The 23,435-nt window shown below is 42.2% G+C and overlaps 8 protein-coding genes across 8 annotated transcripts; 2 read left to right on the top strand and 6 right to left on the bottom strand.

The window, feature by feature from the left end:
* Positions 1–522: 522 nt before the first annotated feature.
* On the bottom strand, positions 523–789 carry EAF01_007145 (uncharacterized protein; the record flags this gene model as incomplete). The annotated part of the gene is made up of 1 exon (XM_038915400.1): positions 523–789. One exon carries the CDS (start codon positions 787–789, stop codon positions 523–525), a length of 267 nt encoding a protein of 88 aa, XP_038769038.1.
* A 569-nt stretch (positions 790–1,358) lies between these two features.
* Positions 1,359–1,640, bottom strand: EAF01_007146 (uncharacterized protein; the record flags this gene model as incomplete). The annotated part of the gene is made up of 1 exon (XM_038915401.1): positions 1,359–1,640. The coding sequence occupies one exon, from the start codon at positions 1,638–1,640 to the stop codon at positions 1,359–1,361; it is 282 nt and encodes a 93-aa protein (XP_038769039.1).
* Positions 1,641–4,686: 3,046 nt separating this feature from the next.
* On the top strand, positions 4,687–4,935 carry EAF01_007147 (uncharacterized protein; the record flags this gene model as incomplete). The annotated part of the gene is made up of 1 exon (XM_038915402.1): positions 4,687–4,935. The coding sequence occupies one exon, from the start codon at positions 4,687–4,689 to the stop codon at positions 4,933–4,935; it is 249 nt and encodes an 82-aa protein (XP_038769040.1).
* Positions 4,936–6,911: 1,976 nt separating this feature from the next.
* EAF01_007148 (uncharacterized protein) lies at positions 6,912–7,667 on the bottom strand (the record flags this gene model as incomplete). The annotated part of the gene is made up of 3 exons (XM_038915403.1): positions 6,912–7,051; positions 7,106–7,168; positions 7,241–7,667. The coding sequence occupies 3 exons, from the start codon at positions 7,665–7,667 to the stop codon at positions 6,912–6,914; spliced, it is 630 nt and encodes a 209-aa protein (XP_038769041.1).
* Positions 7,668–9,017: 1,350 nt separating this feature from the next.
* On the bottom strand, positions 9,018–9,416 carry EAF01_007149 (uncharacterized protein; the record flags this gene model as incomplete). The annotated part of the gene is made up of 1 exon (XM_038915404.1): positions 9,018–9,416. The coding sequence occupies one exon, from the start codon at positions 9,414–9,416 to the stop codon at positions 9,018–9,020; it is 399 nt and encodes a 132-aa protein (XP_038769042.1).
* Positions 9,417–13,312: 3,896 nt separating this feature from the next.
* EAF01_007150 (uncharacterized protein) lies at positions 13,313–13,766 on the top strand (the record flags this gene model as incomplete). The annotated part of the gene is made up of 3 exons (XM_038915405.1): positions 13,313–13,363; positions 13,425–13,555; positions 13,628–13,766. 3 exons carry the CDS (start codon positions 13,313–13,315, stop codon positions 13,764–13,766), a joined length of 321 nt encoding a protein of 106 aa, XP_038769043.1.
* Positions 13,767–14,845: 1,079 nt separating this feature from the next.
* On the bottom strand, positions 14,846–18,078 carry EAF01_007151 (uncharacterized protein; the record flags this gene model as incomplete). Its single annotated transcript, XM_038915406.1, has 6 exons — positions 14,846–15,635; positions 15,739–16,164; positions 16,442–17,221; positions 17,330–17,382; positions 17,557–17,699; positions 17,751–18,078. The coding sequence occupies 6 exons, from the start codon at positions 18,076–18,078 to the stop codon at positions 14,846–14,848; spliced, it is 2,520 nt and encodes an 839-aa protein (XP_038769044.1).
* Positions 18,079–19,300: 1,222 nt separating this feature from the next.
* On the bottom strand, positions 19,301–21,403 carry EAF01_007152 (uncharacterized protein; the record flags this gene model as incomplete). The annotated part of the gene is made up of 3 exons (XM_038915407.1): positions 19,301–20,661; positions 20,713–20,840; positions 21,063–21,403. 3 exons carry the CDS (start codon positions 21,401–21,403, stop codon positions 19,301–19,303), a joined length of 1,830 nt encoding a protein of 609 aa, XP_038769045.1.
* Between the last annotated feature and the right edge of the window lie 2,032 nt (positions 21,404–23,435).

Here is a 23,435-nt window from a genome sequence, read left to right on the forward strand (position 1 = left end):
ATTTTGGAGCCCTAGATAACGTATCCAAGATTCCAAGTAATTATTAACTATTCAACTTCCCAGGGTTCACACTAATAATGCATAATGATAAGGTAGCAATGTTGATGGATGATGTTTGTTTTATTTATATTTCCTTGATTTGGTTGCATCCAGTTCAGCCCAGCTAATAGATATTTACACAGATATTTACACAGTAAATAAAACAAGTGAGGTGTTTTCGAAGAAACCGCTCGAAAATACTAACATATCCTATCTACATGAAGTACACAACCATCCACCATTGCTGCTTTCCTCTCGTGCACATACATGTACGATGCACGATATATGCATTGCAACCCCCATTCAACCCAAGCATCAAAATATCTCCTCGGCCCTTGCCATAGCATCTAAAAATATGAAGATGCCCTTGGAACTAGGAAGGTCCAACCTCCACTCAATAGTCTCCAGACCATTCAAAACGATAAATAAATATCTCACGACATGCATCAGTGACATCACTCCACAATCTTCCCAAAGAAAAAATCATTCAAGCCACCCAACTGCGTTTCTTGCTGGAGAATTAATTCGATTCCTCTCCGACTCTCCGAGGCCGAACCCAATCATAACGCTCCACGCTCTGTGGGGTGTTGAGAGCCCGGATAAAATGCAAGGATAATGATGGTCCACCATAGCAATATGACCGGTTTTTTTATCCTTTCTCTTGGCATGAACGATAGTAGGGACAGGAGGCTGTGTGCATGCGTTTTGGAGGATATACCATTTTTGAGATGTCCGTGTAATTTTGGACATTGTTTGAGTGGAGGATATTTCTGTATCTTTGGACTGTGAGGGGCCGAGTCGACGGTAGTAGCGATAGCAATAGTAAGATGAAGTGGTAAATCGAGGTCGTATTGAGTTTAGCTATGCTCGTCGTTGATACAGTCTTTTGGCGGGATAGATGTAATGGTGATGCGATGCGACGCGATACAGCCACACATCTAAAACGCTTCCGCGTTGTACAGTGTATACTTGCAATCATCTAACACATGTGTACAGTGATTCTTCACCCAAAGGTACTGGTAACGCAAGGTATGGTATCGTAAATAGTAGTACTGTATTGTAACCAATCGGTATCGGAGATAGGTATCAATCGTGCCCTCACACGTAACTCCATACTCCATATCCCCAAATCCCTTCCCATGGGCTTCTTTCCAAGAAGTATTCCCTGAACTCCATACCATCCGGAGGCGTCTATCTATACGTCCATCCAAGTCCCAATCCCGTACCTTCGTTGTTGTTGTTGTTGTTGTAATTGTTGTTGTTGAGTTGTGATTGTCGCACTGTACACGCTTGTTGAAACCCCTTCATCAATTCTCGCTTCACTTGTAACCGACCATTTTGGCACAACGATCACAATAGTACAGGTTGTGACCGAATCGTACCATCCCGTTGGCACTTGCATCATCTGTGCTGACTCTTCGTAGCTCGTTGCCTTGGTATTGCATCGTGCTGATGGTTTCGACAGTTTTGGCGCATCTTGAGCAGCGCATGACTTCTACTCTTGGTTCCATTGAATATGATGATTGAAAGGATGAGGACGACGAGGATGAGGATGAGGACGAGGAGTCGGATGAAGCTCTGGAGAATGTGAAGGATGACATTTTGTCTATGTGTATCGTATGGAGGGATGGTATCGCTGATGTGGATAAGTCTTGCAGCAATAAGATGTTGTATCTGTTGTATCTGGTTGATCGTTGGAAACAGATGGAGTTGTCGAGTATATGAAGAATCTCAATAGATCTCAACACAAGATATATTGCTTGAAGATGTACCCTCGTTCACCAAAATAGAAAAGGCGGCAGATCCTTGGCTTGGAATGCGGGTAGATGCAACGGTGGTAAGATGTATAAGAGATGTGAGTGCTGCGCAATGTTGTACGTGCTAGGTAGTGGTGGATATGGATCGTTTGGATAGGAGAGTATGGAAAAAGAAAAGGTTTCGTTAAACTTTCCAAAGAGGCTTCTCAGACTTTTACATTAATTCTTCACATTGACAATAGCATCGAGATGATTCTGTTAAATGAAAATGCCAATACCAATGCTAAGACCAATGAGGAGCCCTGCTCAAGTAGTCGAAATCAAGGCGGGGGGAACTCGTCTCAAGTTTTTCATAAATTTGCAACAGGGATGGAAGGTCTTTCAAGGAAAAGACCGATCGAAATATCAGTTTCCGATCTCGAGTCAACAGGCCCTCTCCAGGGTATGGAACCAGCTACCCTAAAAATGGGCTTGTGTGGTGTAGATCAAGGAACGGGGATATGAACAATCAATGTTGAAGGGCACGCTTGTTTAGTTTGACATGAAGAAAAAAATGTTCCAGCGGGAAAAGAAAAGAGAGGAAAAGAGAGGAAAAGATTGGAGTCTCCGAGTTTCTGAGTTTTCAATGTGAGATAGATGTGGTATAGTGGGGGGCAGCCCAGCGAAAATACTACGGGCTGTACTCCGCAGCAATCCAAATTCAAAATTAGTGTTCCAAGACTTGTTGTGGATTGATTAGCTAACAGGTGGAGTACGCGTAAACTTTGGTATGTCTTGAAACCAATGATACCCAATAATGATACGAATATTGTCCTTGGTTTCTGATAAGAGTAAACAGCTGATATGTGCTGCGTCAATTGCTATGGTCTGATACAACTCTGGAGAGAAATGGTCTATCGTCCCATGGTCATGTAGGCTGCAGCTCTCACGCGGGAATGACTCAAAATAATGCCATGAAGAATTCAAGTGACCTCTTGAAGTAACGTCTTGAGGTATTGTTGGTGGTATTGGCATCATGGTGATTATTCATCGCTACTACTGTAGTCTGTGGCTATACTTTGATTCGGATCTGGCCGACATAGACTAGGCAGTTGTAGTAATTAACTCGGCATCGTCGGTTGGTCGGTTCCTACTTCCTATGTCCGTACTTTCGTACAAGTGCATAGGTGCGAACAGCTAGAGTAGGTGTCTACGTGAATGGTTAGAGCACCTCCAGGGCGTATTCGGTTGCTCTGTTGATGAAGGGGCTAAATTATTGCTTGTACATGCCCTATAAGGTTAAGGAGTAGTTCTTGTGGCGATGTGCTGCGTAAAATCGATTTGTCCCTAGACGATCAAATGAAAATCATCCGTGAGTTGCGGGGGAGTGTTGGAGAATATTGAATATCAACAGATCTTCTACTCCTTCGAGTGAACCGTCTTGTCGGAAGGTGATGGGTTGATACCGTAGGCTCAGATAAAGTCGATCCCTAAACACCATCGTGGCATGTACCGGGAACCTTCACAAATCCCATGCTTTCCTTTACCCCTACGTAAATACAAGAGAGGCTTAATCAGACTATATTGCATGCTACGATGTAACTTGAAGCCATACGCATGCCCATTTGGTTCTTGTCAATTTTTCAAAGTTGCCGCCAGAAAAATATTCTACTCGGGGCAAGTCAGCTAACAACTCGCGGGTGACTGTGCGTGTCTCCTTTAAAAAATACTTACAGGGTTGCGATTTGTCTACGACGTACATCAGGTACGAAAGAACATCTCGTACTTTACCTATTAGACTTCCGAGCGCAATCAACCAGGCAACCCTTTTAAAGTTTTACTACGCCAGATTATTCTGGGAACGAGGCACATTGGGTTGGGTAGTGATAAGAAGCAATACTACACACACACAGATGCCGGTAGGGTTGAGGGAATAGCTAGACAATAATATCAGTCCCGAAAGGTTGTTTGATACCGGTAGATACATCAAACATATCCCCGAATTATCTCCTTTACTCTTTTCATATTTCAGTATAACCTTGAGGATTTCACATTGACGGCTGAATGAGGAGGGTATGTATTAGAATTTGAGATCCCTTTCCCATCTACTCGGCACTCAACCCTTTCATTGTTAAATCTCTCGTAAAAAGTCAAATTCTCCTGTCAAAATCATAGCGAAGGAGATGGCCGAAAGACATGTCCAGCAAAATAGACTCGTCAAGTGACTCAGAAGTTCGCTGCTAATCTCTTGGATTTAATCGTGTTTACAGAAGAAACCCACAATATATGTCCGCTTCGCACCAAAAGATCAACCGCGACTCTCATGCCCAAGGAGCTACAAGGCTTGTCTAATATCTATGGATCTCTATGAATCTTCAGAGCTTGTCCGACAACCGTGCGTCGTTGTAAGTGGAATGGTAAAAATACCCTCGAAATTATTTGGTGGTTTTACCATTAGGGCGATCGAGTATATTAGGAGGCATCGAGATAGAATTTCGAGGTAGAAGACAGAGTCTTCTATGCAATGAACAGATCTACCAAAGCTGTCGAAAACACTGGGGTTTCATATGATTGACAGTAGGGATCAATACATATCTACTCTATATGGAGTGAAAGATTGAAAGATTGAGAGCTGGTTCGGAGGACTACCACATGCTGTAGATCTACGATATCAGCCTTGAGAGCCTTGAGAACATGTGTACTTCTTGTCGAAACTTAGTTTAACGTTGCGAAGATGTGAAATGGACCTCCAGCGGGTAGCCCTTCCGCAAGTATAAGGTTTTATTAGAACTTCATCTTAGTCTCGAAAATAAGAAGAAAACATGTCGAAAAGAAATGCCGTAGTTCGTGTAGAGTACCTACCTAATGCGCTTCAACGTACAAGCTGACCAATCTGGAATCCCTCAATCACATGTTCCTCTCACCATCTCGGTTCATATCTGTTGAAAGCTTGGTGCTTCGTAAGTCCGCAGGTGCTGCCCTCCCCCAACTTCACTCCGACCCCGCAAACTCCGCAATGGCCGCAATGTCCAATGTCCATTGTCCACTCAGAATTGACTTTCTCATGTCAAACTGTGCTGGTATGCCTACAGCACCTGAGAGTCAAAACTTTATTCGATCGGACTCAAAATCGACAGAGTCACCGACACCGAGGGTTTGATCCGGAACTCAAAATTTGTTTGTCTTAATCCGTGCCAATCTGCACAGGTATCAAGAGATTTACGCGTTCCCCAGACGAGGCGGTGCAGTACTGGAGTACGTATTTGGCTTCCGTTTCTACCTTCGTAAATATGACTGCGTACATGTTCAAGGGTGGTAAGTCAATATATAATGCCGCGTGTTACTTGGGGGTGCTAAGATGACCAGATTCTAATCATGGCACGCTTGACCTGTGAGAAGTCTACGAGTTCATTACAGACACGCGATCTATTGTGCTCCTTTCGATATTTACTCTTGATGAGAATCGTGGCTGAAGACGGCTATTTCCCGTATCGTCTACTTGGGTATCTTCCGGATTGCTAAATGTTGACATGCGGAAAGAGCCTTGGGTTTGTTTTGCCGAAAAGGCAGTTGAGAACTCGCGTTTGGAAACAATCTCGATGCCCCTATCCTAGACATGGAAGAGTCTTGACTATTCAATGGACTAGTCTTACTTCTATGACCATTACTAAGTTATAGATTACTGCTTTGTGTATACAAATACATAGCAGTGATCTGTAGTGGCCTGGGCTTCGAGCCTGTGGTATATCCAAGTTTTCAGAACTGTTTGAGCTTCTTTATTAATTGCAGCCATAGCTTTCACCGTCTCATCCTTAATGACGGCTTCATCCAATTTCAAATCATTGTTCATCATTCTTCAACGGCGCTCGTCATAGCTTTGAGAGTTGGTAAAGATCAGGACTATCTGAGTCTATCTCCGTCTCAATTCCTCCCGGCTCCCGGCTATTGACTGTTGCTTTGACATTCAGTAGTTAGGTATGCATTTTAAAATCTTCCTCGGGAACCCTTTCATAGCGACCTCGACCTTGAAGTTTCTTCTAAAAGTGACCTTCATCTTCGATGGCTTTCTTTGCATTGAAGCTCGGTATCAGCTGCTCCACAAGTCAACCACTATCTCGGTATTGCCTCCGAAGTTTCAAAAATGCTTGATTGGGAATGGTTACATGCTATCAGAAAATTCAGAAGCTCTACTCCAGTCTCCATCATCATTTTCAGTCAGACGACGCAATGACTCAAAGGCTAAGAGTTCTGGACCATTTATGATGCCATTTTTGCATACATCAAAACATCAAAACATCAAAATATCGAAGCCTTGAATGCCAGAACCTCAATCCGATGTCAAAGTGACACTCGTCAGTTTAACCTGGTTGAATGCCTTCATACCAAACACTTTTCACGCTAAAAACGCACTTTCACATTGTTGAGCCATCAACCCCTTAGAATACTTTCGGCACGCATTCCCTAGATGTGTTGTTCCTGCACGAAATGATTACTTTTTTTTTTTGAAGCATTTTCCACGCATGAAAAAGACCATAGATTATCCACATTTTCTGCAGATTGGTGAACACCGATGCCCATTTCTCGAAAAGACTTATATTTCAACACTTTACAATATATCAACTTTCACTTTAAACATGAATACTATAGAGGGTATATTACATGTAAAGATTATAAATATATTTATTCGACTCTCGACTGAAAATATCGATTACTTGATTTGATATTGAATATTGAAACGCGTGTATATTTCCGTATACCCAATTTCTTGTCCTGCTGGAGCCTGTAGAAAATCTGGAAGTCAAGTGACTTGAATCTAGAACTTTCTTTTCCTTTGGAAATTATGGGGGACTGGGGATCTTTTCCCCCTGTTGATGTTTTGGGTCGCAACAAAACAAAAGGAGACACGATCTCATTGTCACAGAAACGACGATTCTCCTTTTACCAAAAATGTTTCCCTCGAATCGAAATTATTGTTCTAGAAGTCTAGATTTTGATTAACTCTCCACAATTCTCGTTCCGAGAAGAGAGACAATCTACAAACGATCGGGCCGGAAATTATGGGAAACATCTACGATGTATCTATCTGTCTTCTGCAATTCTCCGATACCGATGTGGAGAAGACACAGTTGCGATTATTTACAGAACCAAAAGTCTAGAAGTTTGTTCATGTAACTCCTGGAGGGTGCAGCAGAGGGCCCCGAGTGGGTTAAGATCGTCGAAATCTAGAACTTGCTCCTTTCTACTCGTATCGTTTGACGTATCAGAATTGTGATGATCTACGAACCATGATCGTCAGGTACATTGGAGGTCAGTTGTAAGGAGACACATACTCAGCAATGGAATTTGATGCTGCATTTTCGTGGTACTAGAGGTTTTCTCGCTTCTTGGTTTCCCTAACACTACTTAGTTCTTCTCCATCGTGTGCTTGAGTCTCAGATATACCCTGGATTGTATCCAAACCATACGCTGACAATGAACCCTTAGCTTCTTGGTAGTTCTCTCTCCCTCTTTCGTCTGGCCCTGCGGTTCGGATTCAATCTTGTTCATTGGCTTCTTTGAAATCTTTGTTGTTGCGCCCTCGTTTACTAGAAGCTTCCTCGCTCTGCTATTTCCAATATCATTGTCTATTGTTTTCCTGTTTCCTTGCAGACCTCGTTCCTTCTCTGGCTGGTTTGATATATGAGGCATTTTGTGTACAGTTCCTACACTTGCCTCATCATTAGAAGATTGTAGCATGGCCTTCTTATTCTCACGCACCCTAAGGAGACGACGCAATACGACGGCTTTCACCAATAGATTTCGATTGGAGGTATTGTGCTGTGTCCACAACTGATGATCCTGTCGTAGCATCGTCGCTCCGGTAGTGCGAATTACTGGAGGAGGTGGGGCCATAATTTTGACGGACCGATGCGGATCACCAGAAAGAATGGGAGAGATTGTATTCAGCTTGGAGATCGCAGGTGGAATGACAGTGCTCTTTAGAAGCTTGGGTGGTGGTGTTGCTTGTGTAGATGCATCTCATAATTTATTTATCTTCACAGGCAAATGGTGCAATTATGTCTTATTCAGTCGTAGGTAATTGCGGAATGAGGTGATGATAGACGCACGGATTGAATTCTGACAGGTGGTATGGGCTTCGCTTCTTTTGTAACCTTCTCCCCAACTGTCTTGCGCTTTCGTACATTCTGTGGAAGCTCTTGGTGGTTAATTTCGACCTTGAAAGATTTATCCTCTTGGTGTTTCTGATCATGCATCGATTTCTTAAGTACATGAGTTTATGAGTTTCAATCTTTCGGTGAGGTTGCTGCAGTACTCGAGAGATGAGATGTGACATACTACATCCATGTAGATGTTTGCATGGTAGATGTAATCTTACTATAGCTGGCATTCTTCCATTCGTTAATTTGTTTATCTCTCGAGGACATGCTTTGTTTGAGTTCTATAACCTGGGTTTAGTGAGTTACTAGATGATTGGAACAATGCTTCTTGAGTGCTGTGTCATCTCCAAACTATCCATGAACCTCTGTTTTCCGTATAGGACACTTTCCAATACCGCTCTGTTATGATACACGTGCTCTACACGGAGTACCTTGGTCACTTCTAAACATCTTAAGAAACTTTCTCTCATATCCTCTGAGTATTATAAGTTTTTTGCAATATCCCAAAGACTCCTCAGGACAATTCATGAGCTTTGCGTATTGTCAGGACGCTTTCCCTCTCTCACCTTCCTTTGAAGATGCGGCCAATACTAACTTATGAGGCTTCTCTTCTTCAGAATGAACGTCTTACTTTCCAGCAGCGACGATACAGAACACAGCAGCGACAGCAGTGATTTCATCCTCCACTTTTCCCCTCCAACAATTTTTAATAAATTCCTTTTGTTGTTCTACAGTTTTCATAGATTCTAATGGTATATTTTTGTGTACTATCATCATGGCTGGTGAGGGTAATCTGGAGGGATGGGTGCGCATTGGTGGTATCCATTCGGGTGATTGAAGAGTTGGCATTCGAAGTGGAGGCGGAAACGGAGATCAATGACAAAATTCTAAATTAATGGATAAAAGACAATGTGAATGCAAATGAGAGATCCTAGCAATCAAAATCAAATGTAAACAATCACTATATTCTGCTCAGAAAGCATCTGCAAATTTGTCACAAAGTGAGCTGATCTGTAATTTAGTCAGACAAGCACATACATAGTACAGTCTTGCAACCATCATATTCTGAAATCATCCAAAATTTCTATCCCTCCCACCAGATAGTAGCAGCAGCAACAACCGCAATAACGAATCCCGGGCCAGCATGTACAATACCCATTTTCGTGCTTCCATTTTTCGCAATGAACACTCCATCCGTTCCCGCGACGATAATCCCCGCCACCATCAAGATATACGCAACCGATACATAATGACCCATTCTTGCTAACAACAGTATAGAAGTTCCCGTCGCCAATTGTCGCGTGGCCATCAGTGTTATATAACTTCTGAGAATGGGTGTATCATTTTCTTTTGGCACTGTGATTCCAAATGTCTTGCTGAATGCGATGGGATTTAGTAGTGCTTGTATTCCTGTGATTACTGTGGAAATGCCAAAGATGATCGATATGGATTTGAAGAGAAGGAGAAGAGTTGAGGTTGCCATTTGAAATTGTCTCTGAAGTGGTTTGTGTGGCTGAAGGTTATATTCAGAGGATTGGAATGAGGAGGACCTGGTCTTTGTAGAAGGATGATGAGTGTTTGATATTGGTATTTACTTCGTACTAATAATATTTGAACTTTATTGTCTAGAGAGCAAAAAGAGCATTAAAGAGGATAGATAACGCTGAGTAATCAAACAGGACAAATTAAGTTCAATTGCTAGACAGCCAAGTGATAGGCTTAGACACCATTTAGACCTCTAAAATTACTGTCTACTGCTAGACGATCACACCACGGATTTAAAGATATATAATCAGATATCACGAATGTTAACAGAGCAATTGGGCCCGCTCACTCAGCTTTGCAAGTTTAATATTCTTGTTGAAAATCGCACCCATCAATGTTTGCATAGTATACACTCAGCGAAACCTGCCTATCCACTACCATCATTTCCTCCAATCTCGAGAATAGTTCTCAGCTAATCTGGACTATTTATTTCCCCTTTTCTTTTTCAAAAATACAGTCTTACTAGAAAATTTGAAAATTTACCACCCTATCTCCTTCCGACTCCATCCTCCGTATCACCTTCACCATCACAAACCTCGATAAAGCTTCCACAGCTGCCTAGAACACTCACGATTTAACTCGTTCTGCGTTTTCTCAGTCTGTAAAGTAAAAAAGCTTTTCTTATCTTCCAGACTCTCCATCAATTTGACTATCTGCGACATGAGCGCTGATGAATCAGCTCTGCATTGGAATTCGCCGCGAAATTCGTGTCCGTAGATATCAATTTTTGGTGGTCAAGTATTGAATCCCCTTTGAAATATTAGACACTAATACTGGCAATTTCTATGAACGTGGAATCTTTGGTCAGACCCTTTGCCCCTATCTGGAATCAATACTGTTGTCAAAAACTGTTTCTCTTTTAGTGAATTACTTATCGGGCTTGTTTATTGGATCTCACACATATTTGCATCTCAATCCTGAGATGAATGAATTCATGCAAGGGAGTGTATCTGCACTCATTTTCAAAAGGCTGGTGATAAGACGGAACTTTACCCAAAGCAGTGGATAGCAAATACTATTGCAATGATACCAGATAGAGGCTGCCAAAGAAAGAGATGAATTCATAGAAGCAGCATATATGAAGGTATTATTGCAGATGGGGAAGAGAGTATTGCCAGCGATAACCAGTGCATCTATGTTCTGTGTCAATCTGTCAATCGCTTTCTTAAACAGAAATATGCAGAAGAAGTCCGAAAATGGTCAGCATAACTGTGATTCTTATGGTCCATTCATTAGTATTACCATCAAGAAGTTCTATCAACTTGCTTTGTATATATAATCTCGGTTAGGATGTTGGTTGAAAGGACTAGTGAGAAAAGTCGAGCTCAGCACAACTAAGAACCTTAGGAAGTTTTATGTAGAGGAAGATATTAATCAAAATTAGGATTCTGAATGACATCAAGTAAATGTGCAATAGTACACACTTTTCCCTTCAATGATGCTTAATGTTTTGTTGAGTGTAGGTTAGCTCTTTCACAGCATTCAACAGTAATATGAGGAGGATAACTTGAGAAGGGATAGGGCGAGAATGATGAGATGGTGATCATCCTACCTATATATGTCCTTTATTTAAAGAGAGTCCATGAAAAAAGCGGTTATCTATAGACAAATAAAGAAGTGAGTCTTTTGATGCGAGATCACACCTTGAGACGCAATATATGAAATATGCCTAAGGAGGATGATATTACCAAAAACTTCAAGGAGGATACATTGGATAGCAGAAGACGCCAAAAGCGTTGATGCAATGAGACTTGGTACAGCAAATCCTCGAAAATTGAGATCATTCAAACTCAGCTGAGCTAAAGAATAGCTGGCCGAATGAGGCAAGCACAAACGACGATTTTGAGCAGTTTAGGTTTGGGAAGTCAGAAGAATATAGATCAGAATTTCAAAACTTTCATATTTAAGAAGCCTGTATTACGAATGTGATAGCTACATAATGTCACCCAAGAACAAAGAGGAAGAGAATCGATCAAAGCATTCTCGCTGTACCAGAAGTTCAGATCCAGGGGAGAACGAGGTTGGGCAAATAGTTAGATTGGTGGGCAAAAAACTTGCTACTCGAAGTTATCGGCAGAGTAAGGCCCTCCAGCCCGCTTAGGAGCTTCAAAGTCGGCAAATTCCTCAAGAGATTATATACCTCCAACTCACTAGCTTTGCATCGAGAGTGGAAGTCTGATGTCTTGATAGGAGTGCAAGTGGGCCGTCATAACTGCAGACAGTAGTTAGGTTAATCGCATTGACCAGACTCAATCTAGAATCTCAGATAGGGGAGCATTATTAGCCGATCTGTTAGAAGATAGATTCGAGAGCGATGCACAGAGAGGGGAACTCTGAGAAGCGAGAGAAATGTTCATGATGCACGGGATCTGAATTACTTTTCAGATGACAGTGTTTTCCATTTCCACAGTTTGTGCGTCCTATAATATCGTTTGATGTTTGAGATAGCTTAATGGTTCGAACATATAACGTTTGCGGAAAACGTGAAATAGATAGTTGCCATTAATTCACTCAGCTCCCATCAAATCGAGGCCTCGTTCACAACTCTTGGAGGTTGGCTTCTAGAATAGTAATAATAATATTAGTATTCTAGTATTAATGAAAGACTTAGTCACTTTAGCTTAAGGGATAAATTGAATATAATATGAGAGTTGAATTGAAGTCAAATTATAAGAAAGAGCTTAAATGAATCTGAATTTGCTTGCTTTTTCTAGGTTTTCTTTAAAGAATATCCTAGGTTTTCATAGTTTATAATGAAATTCTAGTAGTTTTTATACTTATAAATAAGATCGATTTGAATCGAATCTTATAGAATTATTTAAAGAAAGTATAACTAATTAATTTAGTCTGATTTAATAATAATCTTTCATATGATTTTATTATATTTTATTTCATTATAAACCAATTCGATAAGAGATATGATAGTATAATAATATAATAATATAATAATATAATTTTATAATATAAAATCATATTGTATATGTGTTAGTCATCAATATATCTCTTAATTAGTAAGATATTAATAAGTGATTTAGTATACTTATTATTATAGAATCTTACAATGAAAGCACTACACAAGGTACGTTCCACTGAATGTTTCATTGTCTTCAACGGCAATATATGGCAATATTTTCACACTCACTCTCTTCATTTTCCGACTGTGATACAGGATATATAGGACCATAAGTTGATAGATATTAGACGAGAATCCCTAGAATGCTTGGGTCTTCGTTGATATCAAAGTTACCATTACCTAGGTACGTATTTGATAAGTGTTAAACATGCACAATATGCCCTAGACTTCGCAAGATCTGAACAAATTATAAGGTCTGTAGGTATATTCAGATATAACAAGTGCCCAGTGAAAGAAATGTAGTGATACCCGAAATATTCAATTATCTAGAGATCATGAGTGAACAAAAAGTATTCAATTATTCTGGAGGATATCATCCCATCCCGATGAGAGCAGACAAAAGTACCTAGTCTATCGTTCAATATTGTTTATGTCTTTGATCAAGTCAGAACGAAGATATCCATCAACAAAACCATCAGACACAACCATTTACTATCTCCACAATAAACCGAGCAACTTAATAATCATACTTCCCATCAACAAGTATCCATTGGTTGATAGCCGAAGCGGCCGCTGGTTTCCAAAAAAATCAAAACCAGCACACCTCCAGGAACAATGGTCGGCCCGAACCCACATGAATCAGAATTCCAGCTACACTTAGCACAGAAATCCATCGGATACTGGGAAGATATCAAAGAACGCCGCCCCTCTCTCTCACCAGACGCACCACCACCATCTCCAGAGCCCGAGTCCCAGAAAAAATGGCATCGATTCTAACAATCACTGCAGGGGTTGCTGCTGCGGCGTTTCTAGTGAGTTTTCACTCCCATATCTAGCCCAATCAATGAGTCCCAAATTCTAACTATTTCCCAGGGCCGCGCAGGTCTCGTAGCATTCCGAAAATCGCGCGGAGAAGCCGTCGGCGCACTTGGAAAAGCTTTTTATAAGGGTGGTTTTGAGCCCAAGATGAATCGCAGAGAAGCTGCACTTATTTTACAACTCAGGCATGCTTACCACTCTTCATCCCTCATCCATTCTCAATCCATCGCATAAACTAATTCTGTCTTCTCCCGCAGCGAACGACAACTTACCAAAGAGCGCATACGAAAGAATCACCGTACCCTCATGATGTTGAACCATCCGGATCGAGGCGGTTCACCATATCTAGCTACCAAAGTGAACGAAGCAAAAGAGTTCTTGGAGAAGAACGGTTGATTCTTTTTAATTTCGCATACAATTTCCTTGGGGGGTTTGGATGGGTTTATTTGGATTGAGTTGATGATTTGCTTTTCTCAACCTCCGCATACTTCAATTATTCGAACACACACGGTTTCAACCCTGCTACATTGACTGTTCTCGTGGATTCTTCATACATTACTCTGCGATTTGGCATGATCGGTTCTGTTGCTACTATTGCGATTACTTCACGACACCAAGGCTCGCGATACACAACAATTCATATCCAATTTCAACTTCTCTAATCTGCCCACCTTTCTCGAACCAACAAACAAAATCGAGTAACGAATAGCAATCTGACAAACTCCAACCTCGACTTTCAATCCCTGTACAATCACTTTCTCTCAACCCTTCGATTTCACACATTCCCGAATCCTCCTTCAAAAATCTCCACAAAATGGCATTATAGCGAATGGTGTTTACGTTTCATATAGGCAGCGTGGTGGCGAGGTTGTTTTGTTCATGAATTCTATGATTCATGATGGATTGATGGATAGATGCATGCATGGGTTGGGCGGCGTTTCAATGTACATTATCCACGGATTGATATCACAATCTGAAATCTCCTCTTTAAAGTTACATGAGAACACAAACACAAGTTCATTTTCTTGCAAGGTAGGGACATGGAGTTTTAATAATGCTCAGATATCGGCTTATTATCTATTTTGGTCATGATGGATGCGAAGTATGTGTAGAGAATTTTCATTGAAATACCTAGTTATGTAATGCAAGTAATCCTTGCTACGCTGTGTAGTCCTCGCACCGCTGTATTCTTTGATATATCTACTGTTTGACGCAAAGAAGCCATGCATAGCTCATCGAGAGAAAAGAGAAAAGGAGGAAGAAAAAGAATCTCAACGCATGCAATGCAAAGTTGTTCGCTGTACCTTTGCTCATTAAAAATTAGATCTGATCCCGCCCTCAAAGGAAAAGCAATCTCTGTGCATTCGTAAGTCTCCCCACGAGTGATTTGATCGACCGAAGAACACAAGACAAGATATTATCTTGGACTCTCCAATCTTATAACTCCGCATCCAAAGCCAAGTGGTAGATGTGATCTACCACTTAACCCTACGTACTCTCTGCTGAGGCCACGGACTTTCACTAGTACTCTTCGCATCTTCATTCTGCTTTTCCAGGAGTTGGAGCGATGCATTTGCCGAGAGATCCATGGGGATTTTACCTTGTTCTTGGAGTTCGGCAAGAGTAGCTTTTTGCATTTTTTGTTCGAGACCTGTGATTTTGGGGTCGAGAGATGTAGATGTGGAAGGTTGGTCGGTAGGAGCGGGGGTGGAGGTTAATGATTCGTCAGTTGGAGCTGGTGTAGAGGCTACCGTTGTATTCCGAGTTGACCGTTCTTGACTCCAGTCACCACCTGTACGGAGTTGAGATGTTGTTTGATACTCGGGATTGGCCTTGCTATCGGTATTGAAACCACCAGCGGTGCTAGTTGATGACTTGAAATTGGTGCCTAGACTTTTGTATCCAAATTGCTCGGCAGGTACAAGTGCTGGCTCAGGTACAGAAGCGGAAGCAGAATCCGCTTTGAATTTTCCACTCTTTGTCGGAGTAGCCGGAGGAGTTCCCCATCCTCCCTGAGAACCTTGGGTCTGGCCTTGAGCAACACCGGCCCAAGAGATAGAAGCAGTAGCACTTGGTTTGGAACCATTAGGCCACAATTCATTCACATCTGTTATCTTTGGTCTTCTACTTGCGACCTTCTTAGCAGCATCAGCTGCTTTTCTAGCGTTTGCTTGCTCGGGTGTAATACGTTCACCACCATCGCTACCATCAGAGGACCAACCTTCTTCGCGCTCATAAGCTAATTCTACTGCTTCTTTGACGGCTCTGATTAATGAATTAGCATATTTGTCGAAACTCAGGACATGAGACACGGTAAAAAAAACTTGGGAGAGAGAGGAAAGATGGTTAAGACGACAGGTAGACATACTCAGAGATTCTATCCTTCTTCAACTTGTCTTTTCCCTTTCTTTCAATCTTCCTATCCACCAAATGCTTACAAGCAATTCCTAACATAGCTTGCAAAGTATACACTGCGTCATTACCCGCATTATGTAGATTCCAGGCCGCGATGCCAATATCCGCAAGAATAGCAGATAAGCTTCTTGGATTAACTTCCCGCTTCAAAGCTCGCCACATGAGAGTGGTATCGCAGCCTTCGTGTAGTTTGAGATTGTTAATCTCATAGCCGATTTGGCGAAGGAAACGAATATCCGCATCAACATCGTGGCCAACAAGGATGATGTTACGTTTCTGATCGGCAAGATCGGGAGATGGAGAAGGGTCGGAGAAGGGATATTTGAAACAGCTACCAACAACGCGGGGTGCATCGTCTCTGTAAACAATCTCGCTTGTGCTGTTGAAAGTTAAGTGTCAGTAACCCGCACTTTCTATATAAGTGGCGAGGAAGGGACACAAGGTGCCCGACAGTCCGTAGTGGTGGACTGATTGAGATTCCAAGATTCCAATTGCATCCAACTGTACAAAGTGCTTTATGATTCATCTTATTTTGATGATGGTGAAGAGTTTATCATTATCAAAATTCAGCCTGGAACGTTAAGGACCTTAAGGAAAAGAGCAATATCATATGAACCCAAAGATCACGGGGATTTTGAACAGAAGAAAGAACATACCCAAATTCAAAACTACCAGCACATCCTTGAACATGTTTTGTGTTGTTGAGATGCATATTCTCCTTAATACGGAAATGTCTTGCGCGAATGGCTTTTCTCCAATTTTCGCCGAGTACACCCGGCTCCATATTAGTAATGTCTAGAACATCTAGAGTAGCAACACCAATCTCTGTAATGATGTTATTGTTCATTTCATAAGCTTCAACATCTATGCAGACAAAAACGACTGCATCTTCCATCATAAACTTTGTAGGCTTCTCTGGATCATAGAAGGTATTGTTATCTGCTGAGTCAGAACCTGTTAGTGTGTTATTATCCGATTGTTTACGCAACCCTAGATAACGCTGAACACGCTTGGTAGAATCCTTCCAAGCTTTTTGTTTGGCAACTCGCTCGACTCGTTGCTTCTCCTTGTTTGCTGCTTTTTTGTTCTTTGCGGTTAGATTCAAAGCTTCAATCTTGGCCCTGAAAGCTGCAAGTGATGTATCTACAAGTGGCTTTGTGATAGGGGGTTCGCCATCAAGTTTGTAGTATCGAGGTGGGACGTTTTCTCTCAATTCATCCGCCATGTTTTTGTTGAGTACTCGCCCAAGATATCTGGGATAAGGAGTACCGTCGTTGCTGAAGACTGCGTCGAACGCGCCAGCTGATCCAGAAGGTATAGTAAGATTTGTACCTAGTGACCTGTTGATAACAGCCAGAAAATACTCGACTTGCTTAGTAGGGACAAAGATTATTGGGCTCTGATTCGGATCTTCTCTCAATCTATATAGGTAGAAGCTGTCTAGTGTTAGAAGAAGGAGAGTGAAAGCTTCTCAAAGCCCCTGAATAGGTTGTGACAAGTCCAAGGGCAAAGAAGTCGGAGTTGAGAAATAGATTAAGACTTACAAGTCCCAAGTTTGCAAATAGCATCTACCACCATAGAAGAACTGCTCCGTCACCTGCAAATATGTTAATATAGAAAAGGATTTGGAAGATTGGAGAATCGGAGGGGAAGGAAGTCCATCTAGGTATGCAGTGAATGATCTACTCAAGTAGGACGATCGACGATCGAACCCCGCAGTAGATTGGACAGAGTTAGATACAGGTGGAAGGATAGTGCTTGAGAATCTTACTCTTGGTCTGTTCGCATGGCCAACATATCTGTATGCATACTGCGATACGGTCTTCCAGGGACAAAAGCTCTCTCCCTCTGCAGCAAGCTGACCATACTCCAGGTTCTTGTACTCCGGGAAGTCATTGGGACCCAGCTCAGGATCTGCACCTCAAAGTTAGTATTTTCTGGACGGTATATTGCAATTTGACATACAAAGTAGTGGCGCTGATGATCCATAGTGATGTTGGTTCATACCCGCTCGCATTCTGGCCGTGATGTTTTCCCCGTCATCAAATTCAAGATCCTCATTTTGGTACTGCTCAGGAACATTGTTACGTTGCTTCGATTTTTCAGATTTTGATTGAGGTGGAGAATTTTCTTCTTCAGAGGTACCTTCGTAAATATTGTGAGCTTTAATTGTGAATCCCTCCGGAAGCACGAAGGCATCTTCGCTCTCCGTTTGCGTTTCCTCCATTTCAGGATTGTCATAAACTTCTTGCTGACCGGTCAAGGCTCTGAGGCGATCAAAGCGATCGTTCATATTGAGTTGAAATGTAAAAGTTTGGATTGTTGTTATGATCTCGTTGCAGAAGGTTCAGGGAAGGTGCAGGGAGTTGGGAACTGCTCGAAGAAGCAGGAACCAAATTTAGCCGGCTTTCTTAGTCTTTTGAGCATCCACTTGTCTGCGAATGAATCTCCACCTTTGATATTCACTCCGATTATCTTCTTCAATGCTAGGTACTTCCTTTAGACTTGATAGATCTTGGGCAGAAATATGTTGTAAAACACTGTCACTAAGGTGATATTGACAGTCTGATTGCAATCTTGGTCAGCTGACTTTGATAAAAGCAAACTTGTGTGAGACTGCCTCAGGATATATCCTGCCAGCTTGTGGTAGAACTGTCACTTGTGAAATATTCCGGGATTCTTTCTGCCTCAGTTAAAGATGGGTCAAGGATAGTATTTCTCAAAGGTGAGTGATGATTCATTTCATCACATTCATAAAGGAAGTGTGTATGCATCTGATATAAGAATGTTCATGTTTAGCGTGCATTTTCTGAAGCGAGGTTATAGCGTCTTTCATCAGAGGAACCCCTATCATAAATGAGTATCTAGCATGGTTGACTTTATTGTCAACCACTATCAGTTAATCCAATGTCGCTTCACCCCTCTCAAATTTTCTCTCGAAATTATGGTGCAAAAATCTTCCTCTTGTCATAAACGACGAGTTATCTGTATTTATAATCTTCTCGAGTCATGGTCCCAAAGTATTGGCAAGGTGTGAATCCCCTCAATCATCATTTCCTTACATACGATGATATCGTCTAGCTAAAACTAGCTACCTTCCAGCCAGTTGATTTACTTTCTGGTTGTCTTCTCTAAGAGATGAACAAATATGGCATCATCTACCACCATCTTACTTCCCCTTGAAAGATTAAAATAATATCACAAAAAGCAAGCAATGCACATAGGCATATAACAACTCCTTGGCACCTGTTCGTAAAGCTCGCTCCCACCTCCCATATCATGTTAAATAACCCAATCCCAGCCATTGCATGCCGAGCAATACCATGCCAACTAAGCCATCATGCCAGATGAGATAGATATTACTAGTCGTGCCGGAACGCCACTAATGCAAAAAATTGATTACCATCCCACCATTGTCTTCGCTGATTTTTCCCACCGAGCCACCGAGCCACCGTACCCCCAACCATACCCCAGTTCCATCAAAGATCGTAAATGTAGCAAAAGGTCACCAGAGATCATCTAATGATACCCCAATCCGCAAGTTTCCCTCCTCCCGCATCGCAGTCATCTTTTTGTCCTGGCTTTCTACCGAACACATTCCAGAACCTCAAAGTCTCATCGCCTGCACCCGTTACCACAACTCTACCGTCAGGACTCATTGCCAGGTATAATACTCTGTATGTATGGCCTGTAAGACTGACAACCTGTTGCATGCTTGGATATTTCCATACCACAATTTGGTTTTGTGAATAACCATGGGTGGATACGATTTCATTCGAGTTCTTTGACCATGCAAGATTGCATACTTGAGAGCCAGTATCAACTTCGTTGAGTTTAATACCGCGCTTGGTATCATGGAATATAATACGACGATCTGCGGTACCGCCTCCAGATGCAAGAAGGCCACTCTGATGGGGAGACCAAGCAATAGCTTTGACAGCAGCAGTATGATCACTGAATTTGTAAGTTGGAGTGTCAGATAGCTTATCCCAAACCATAAGTTTGTTATCGTTGCCACCTGATGCGAGTTGTTGATCATCGCAATTCCAACGAAGACCGCAAACTTCTTGCTTATGTCCAACTAGTTTCCTCAACCATTGATCTGGGGCTCGTACATCTCTGTGATAAATGAGACGGTCTCTAGAACCAGAAGTGAGTATATGATCGTTCCAAGCAAGGGAACCCACTCGAGCTGTGTGACCTGTCATTGTTCTTAGACGTCGTACACGCTCTGCATCCCAAATCTGGACAAATCCTTTTCCAGTACCAATGGCAATATGGGAGCCACGTTGAATCCACGAGACACTTGTGACAGTGTCATCATTTAGCTCGCAAAGCTTGTTGACTCTTCCAGTCTGTGAATTCCACATATATACACAAGACCCAAGTCCTACTCCAAGAACATTGCTGCTTCCCCAATCCACAAGGTTGAGGTAGAAATCATCGGCTAAATCAGGAGCATCTAATACCTTGTATGGCACCTTGCTCACAACTCGAGGTTGTTTGCGTGGGCTCATTAGCATCTGCTGGCTATTGAATCGTACAGGAGAGACACTGTAGAGCTCCGATCTAACATCCAGATTGATTCCATGTCTACTTTGAGGTGTCCGCGACGGGGTGGGGTGACCAGCTATATTTGTATGATGCCGCGGTGACATATACGTAAAGAGATTCTTGTGTGGAGTCGAAGGAGTAAGTGACGCAGGTAGTGATGAGACTGCAGGCGAAATATGAGGTGGGGTGTGGGATCTGGTAGGATCATTGATAGTTGTTGTGTGTGATTCAGGTGATAAACTGGTAGGTGTAGGTTGTGGGATTGTGGTATCAAAGAGCTCGGACCTGAGCAAAGTAGAGAATGTCCTATTGGCTTCCTCGGCTGATTCAAGATTAGCTAACGACTGGTCTGGGGTATTCACTGTTGACCTACTCCTTTGAAAGTGCAGTTCACCATGTGGGGTACGCTTCTTTTGTTTAGAAGGTGTTGCTGGAGACCCCTCATCATGCAGTAAACTGAAGCTGGCTTGCAAATCTTGCCCTTCCCGATTTGGAATAAATCTAGACATAAGATGTCAGTATATTGTATGATAAAGCGATTTCCGGTCTTGCATCATGCGCATATTCAGTTTTGACCTTGGAGAGTTCTCAATCTTCAGAGGAGCAACTTTGGAAAGGTCAAACCAACAAAGATCAAAACCTATCTAACACAATCATTTTGCAATTCCTATGTTTCTATAATTCCGCAAACACATAACGGCAAGAAAAAACCATATCTCTTACCTGTCGCCATATACTCGTTGTCGCTTCCTGCTTGGGCTTCCTCCCGGTGTAATATCGCGATGCCTGCCACCGGAATCCTCAAACTCTCTCATGAGGGCTTTGCTCAGCGCATTCGAATCGACCGCATCAACATTGGAGCGATAGGTTCTGCTTGTATTTCTTGATGAGTTTACGTTCTCTCCCTGTGGTTTCCGTTCCGTCATTCTCTTGCTTGTTGTGGTAGGAGGGGTCGATGAGCGGGGTGGTGTGGATATTGGCGGGGTATTTAAAGAATGCTGAGTCTTTTTGACATTCGCATGAGATTTGGAGGAGCTATAACCTGGGTCGCCGTTGATCCCCATGGTGATTGCCTTGGAAGAAAAAGCAAGCAATTATTGGTTAGAGGAGCTGCTGGGAAGTCTTCCAAATAATGTAACTGGAGACCTAATGCCCATGAAATACTGCTGCAATTTTCGAGACCGATTTAAGTCCAGGGTCGAATTGTATTGTCGCTATGCGCAATGCGATCGTCGCGTCGTTGTGGTAATAACTTTCGTATCAATGTTTTGGTCCGGTAGTTCGTTTCCCTGCCACCCATCTATTGTTGTACTAGGAGAGGTCCGCAATCAATTGTAGGCTCGCTTTGCCGCCGTCCACACGTCCTTGACTAGTCGCAAAGTCACCAATTTTGCTCTTGAAAAAGATCCTTTTCAATGATTATACGCTGTTGACTGATCTCTACAGATGTAGATCGTCGAGGGTTGTGGTTGTTGATAGATGGGGAGTTGATAATATTTTGGAGTCGAGGCGGGAGATGTAACGCTATTCCCTTATCGGCGACACCCTACGCGAACATTCCGGCTTCCGTAATGACTGAATGCTGCTTTTTGTAGCTGTTTGCAAACCATCTACCGGTGGTATTAATGCGAACGATTGAATTGAATAAAGCTTGGGATGAAGATTTCCCATGGAGAATGAAGAGAATGATAATAAGAATGGATCAACTGTTTTTGGGGAGTAAGTCTGAACTTTGCTCTGTTGTAAGTTTACAAGAATGGATGTAGAGTAATAAAGTCGAATGGAATAGAGTAGAGTGAGTAGACATTTCCCATAACTATCACATTTTCCTAACATAACGAAGACCTCCCCCCCTTACTATTGAATGAAATAACGCGACCATTATCACTTCCCTTTCATTTACCATCGCGACTACTCCATCTTGGATTCAAATACTCCTTACAATGGGATGAAGTAAAGCAAAGACAAAACAAAACAAAGCCTCAATATGGTAATGTGTGGTTTCACACGTCTCTCTCGGTTGGGCTTTGTTATGAGGAGAGGGCACCTGGAAACGCGAATGGTATTCCTCCGACTGGTCATTTTCAAGTCAGGGGTTTCCTGCGTGCAACACTGAGAGCAATTCATTGGTGACGGGTTGCATTGAGCGCGTAAAGTACTACGGAAGTTCATAAGTATCATAGACGTATTTTGATAACAACATTACATTCACGAAAAGATGGCTTGTCTCGCATTGACAATAATAATCAATCGAATTGATCCGAGGACGATGTCAAACAAACCTCAAAGTTATTCAATTTTAGTTTGATAGCTTCGGTACTTCAACTAACGTCATTATGTGACGGACGGATGTACCGGAATACTGTATTGTTCTGCCCTGTACTAAACAAACTCCATTCGATACGCTCCGAGTGATGAGAGTATGAAGAGGACGTACTGGGTAGGTAGGTGGGTAGGTAGGTAGGTAGGTACCTACTACCTAGGGAGGAGTATGGAGTATTTTTACCCCCCGGGCCCCCGCAGTTCATTTTTCATTTTTCATTTTTCTAGCCTTCTAAGAGGCCGCTCATAGTCATAGGGACCGAGCTAGGAGTTCATTCGAACTTTCCCGAACATCGAACATGCTATTTTCCATATGTTCTTACGAAATAGTTTCGATCATCAAATCTGCCGAACAGCATGGCCATAAACTCAAACATATCCACTGCGCCGTACTTCGTACTCATCATTGTTACAATGCATACGTACGCGGGTGCTAGGTGTGCAGGTAGGTACACCCTTGAAGTTCCGACCATTCCGATGGTTCTCTCTACTGATGAAGAGGATGGATGGAGGTGGTTAGATCTTGTGTACCTTTGAACACGAGAGAGATAAAACAATGGGAATTGGTATGCTTATATATCTTGTCAACAAACACACAATTGAATTTAAAGTAACTTATATTGCTACTTATCTTTGCTTTACACTACGCATGCAATTTCCAAGCAATAATATACGGAGTAACCCGGATTTTCCACTGCTAATAATTGAAGGGCGGTGTGGCTGCCAATTTCCCGGGGGACTTCTCTGTTGAAGGCGGGATACCATCTTTCCCGA

This window comes from Botrytis porri (genome assembly GCF_014898465.1).
Source record: "Botrytis porri strain MUCL 3234 chromosome Unknown BPOR_009, whole genome shotgun sequence".
NCBI classification, from domain to species: Eukaryota; Fungi; Ascomycota; class Leotiomycetes; order Helotiales; family Sclerotiniaceae; genus Botrytis; species Botrytis porri.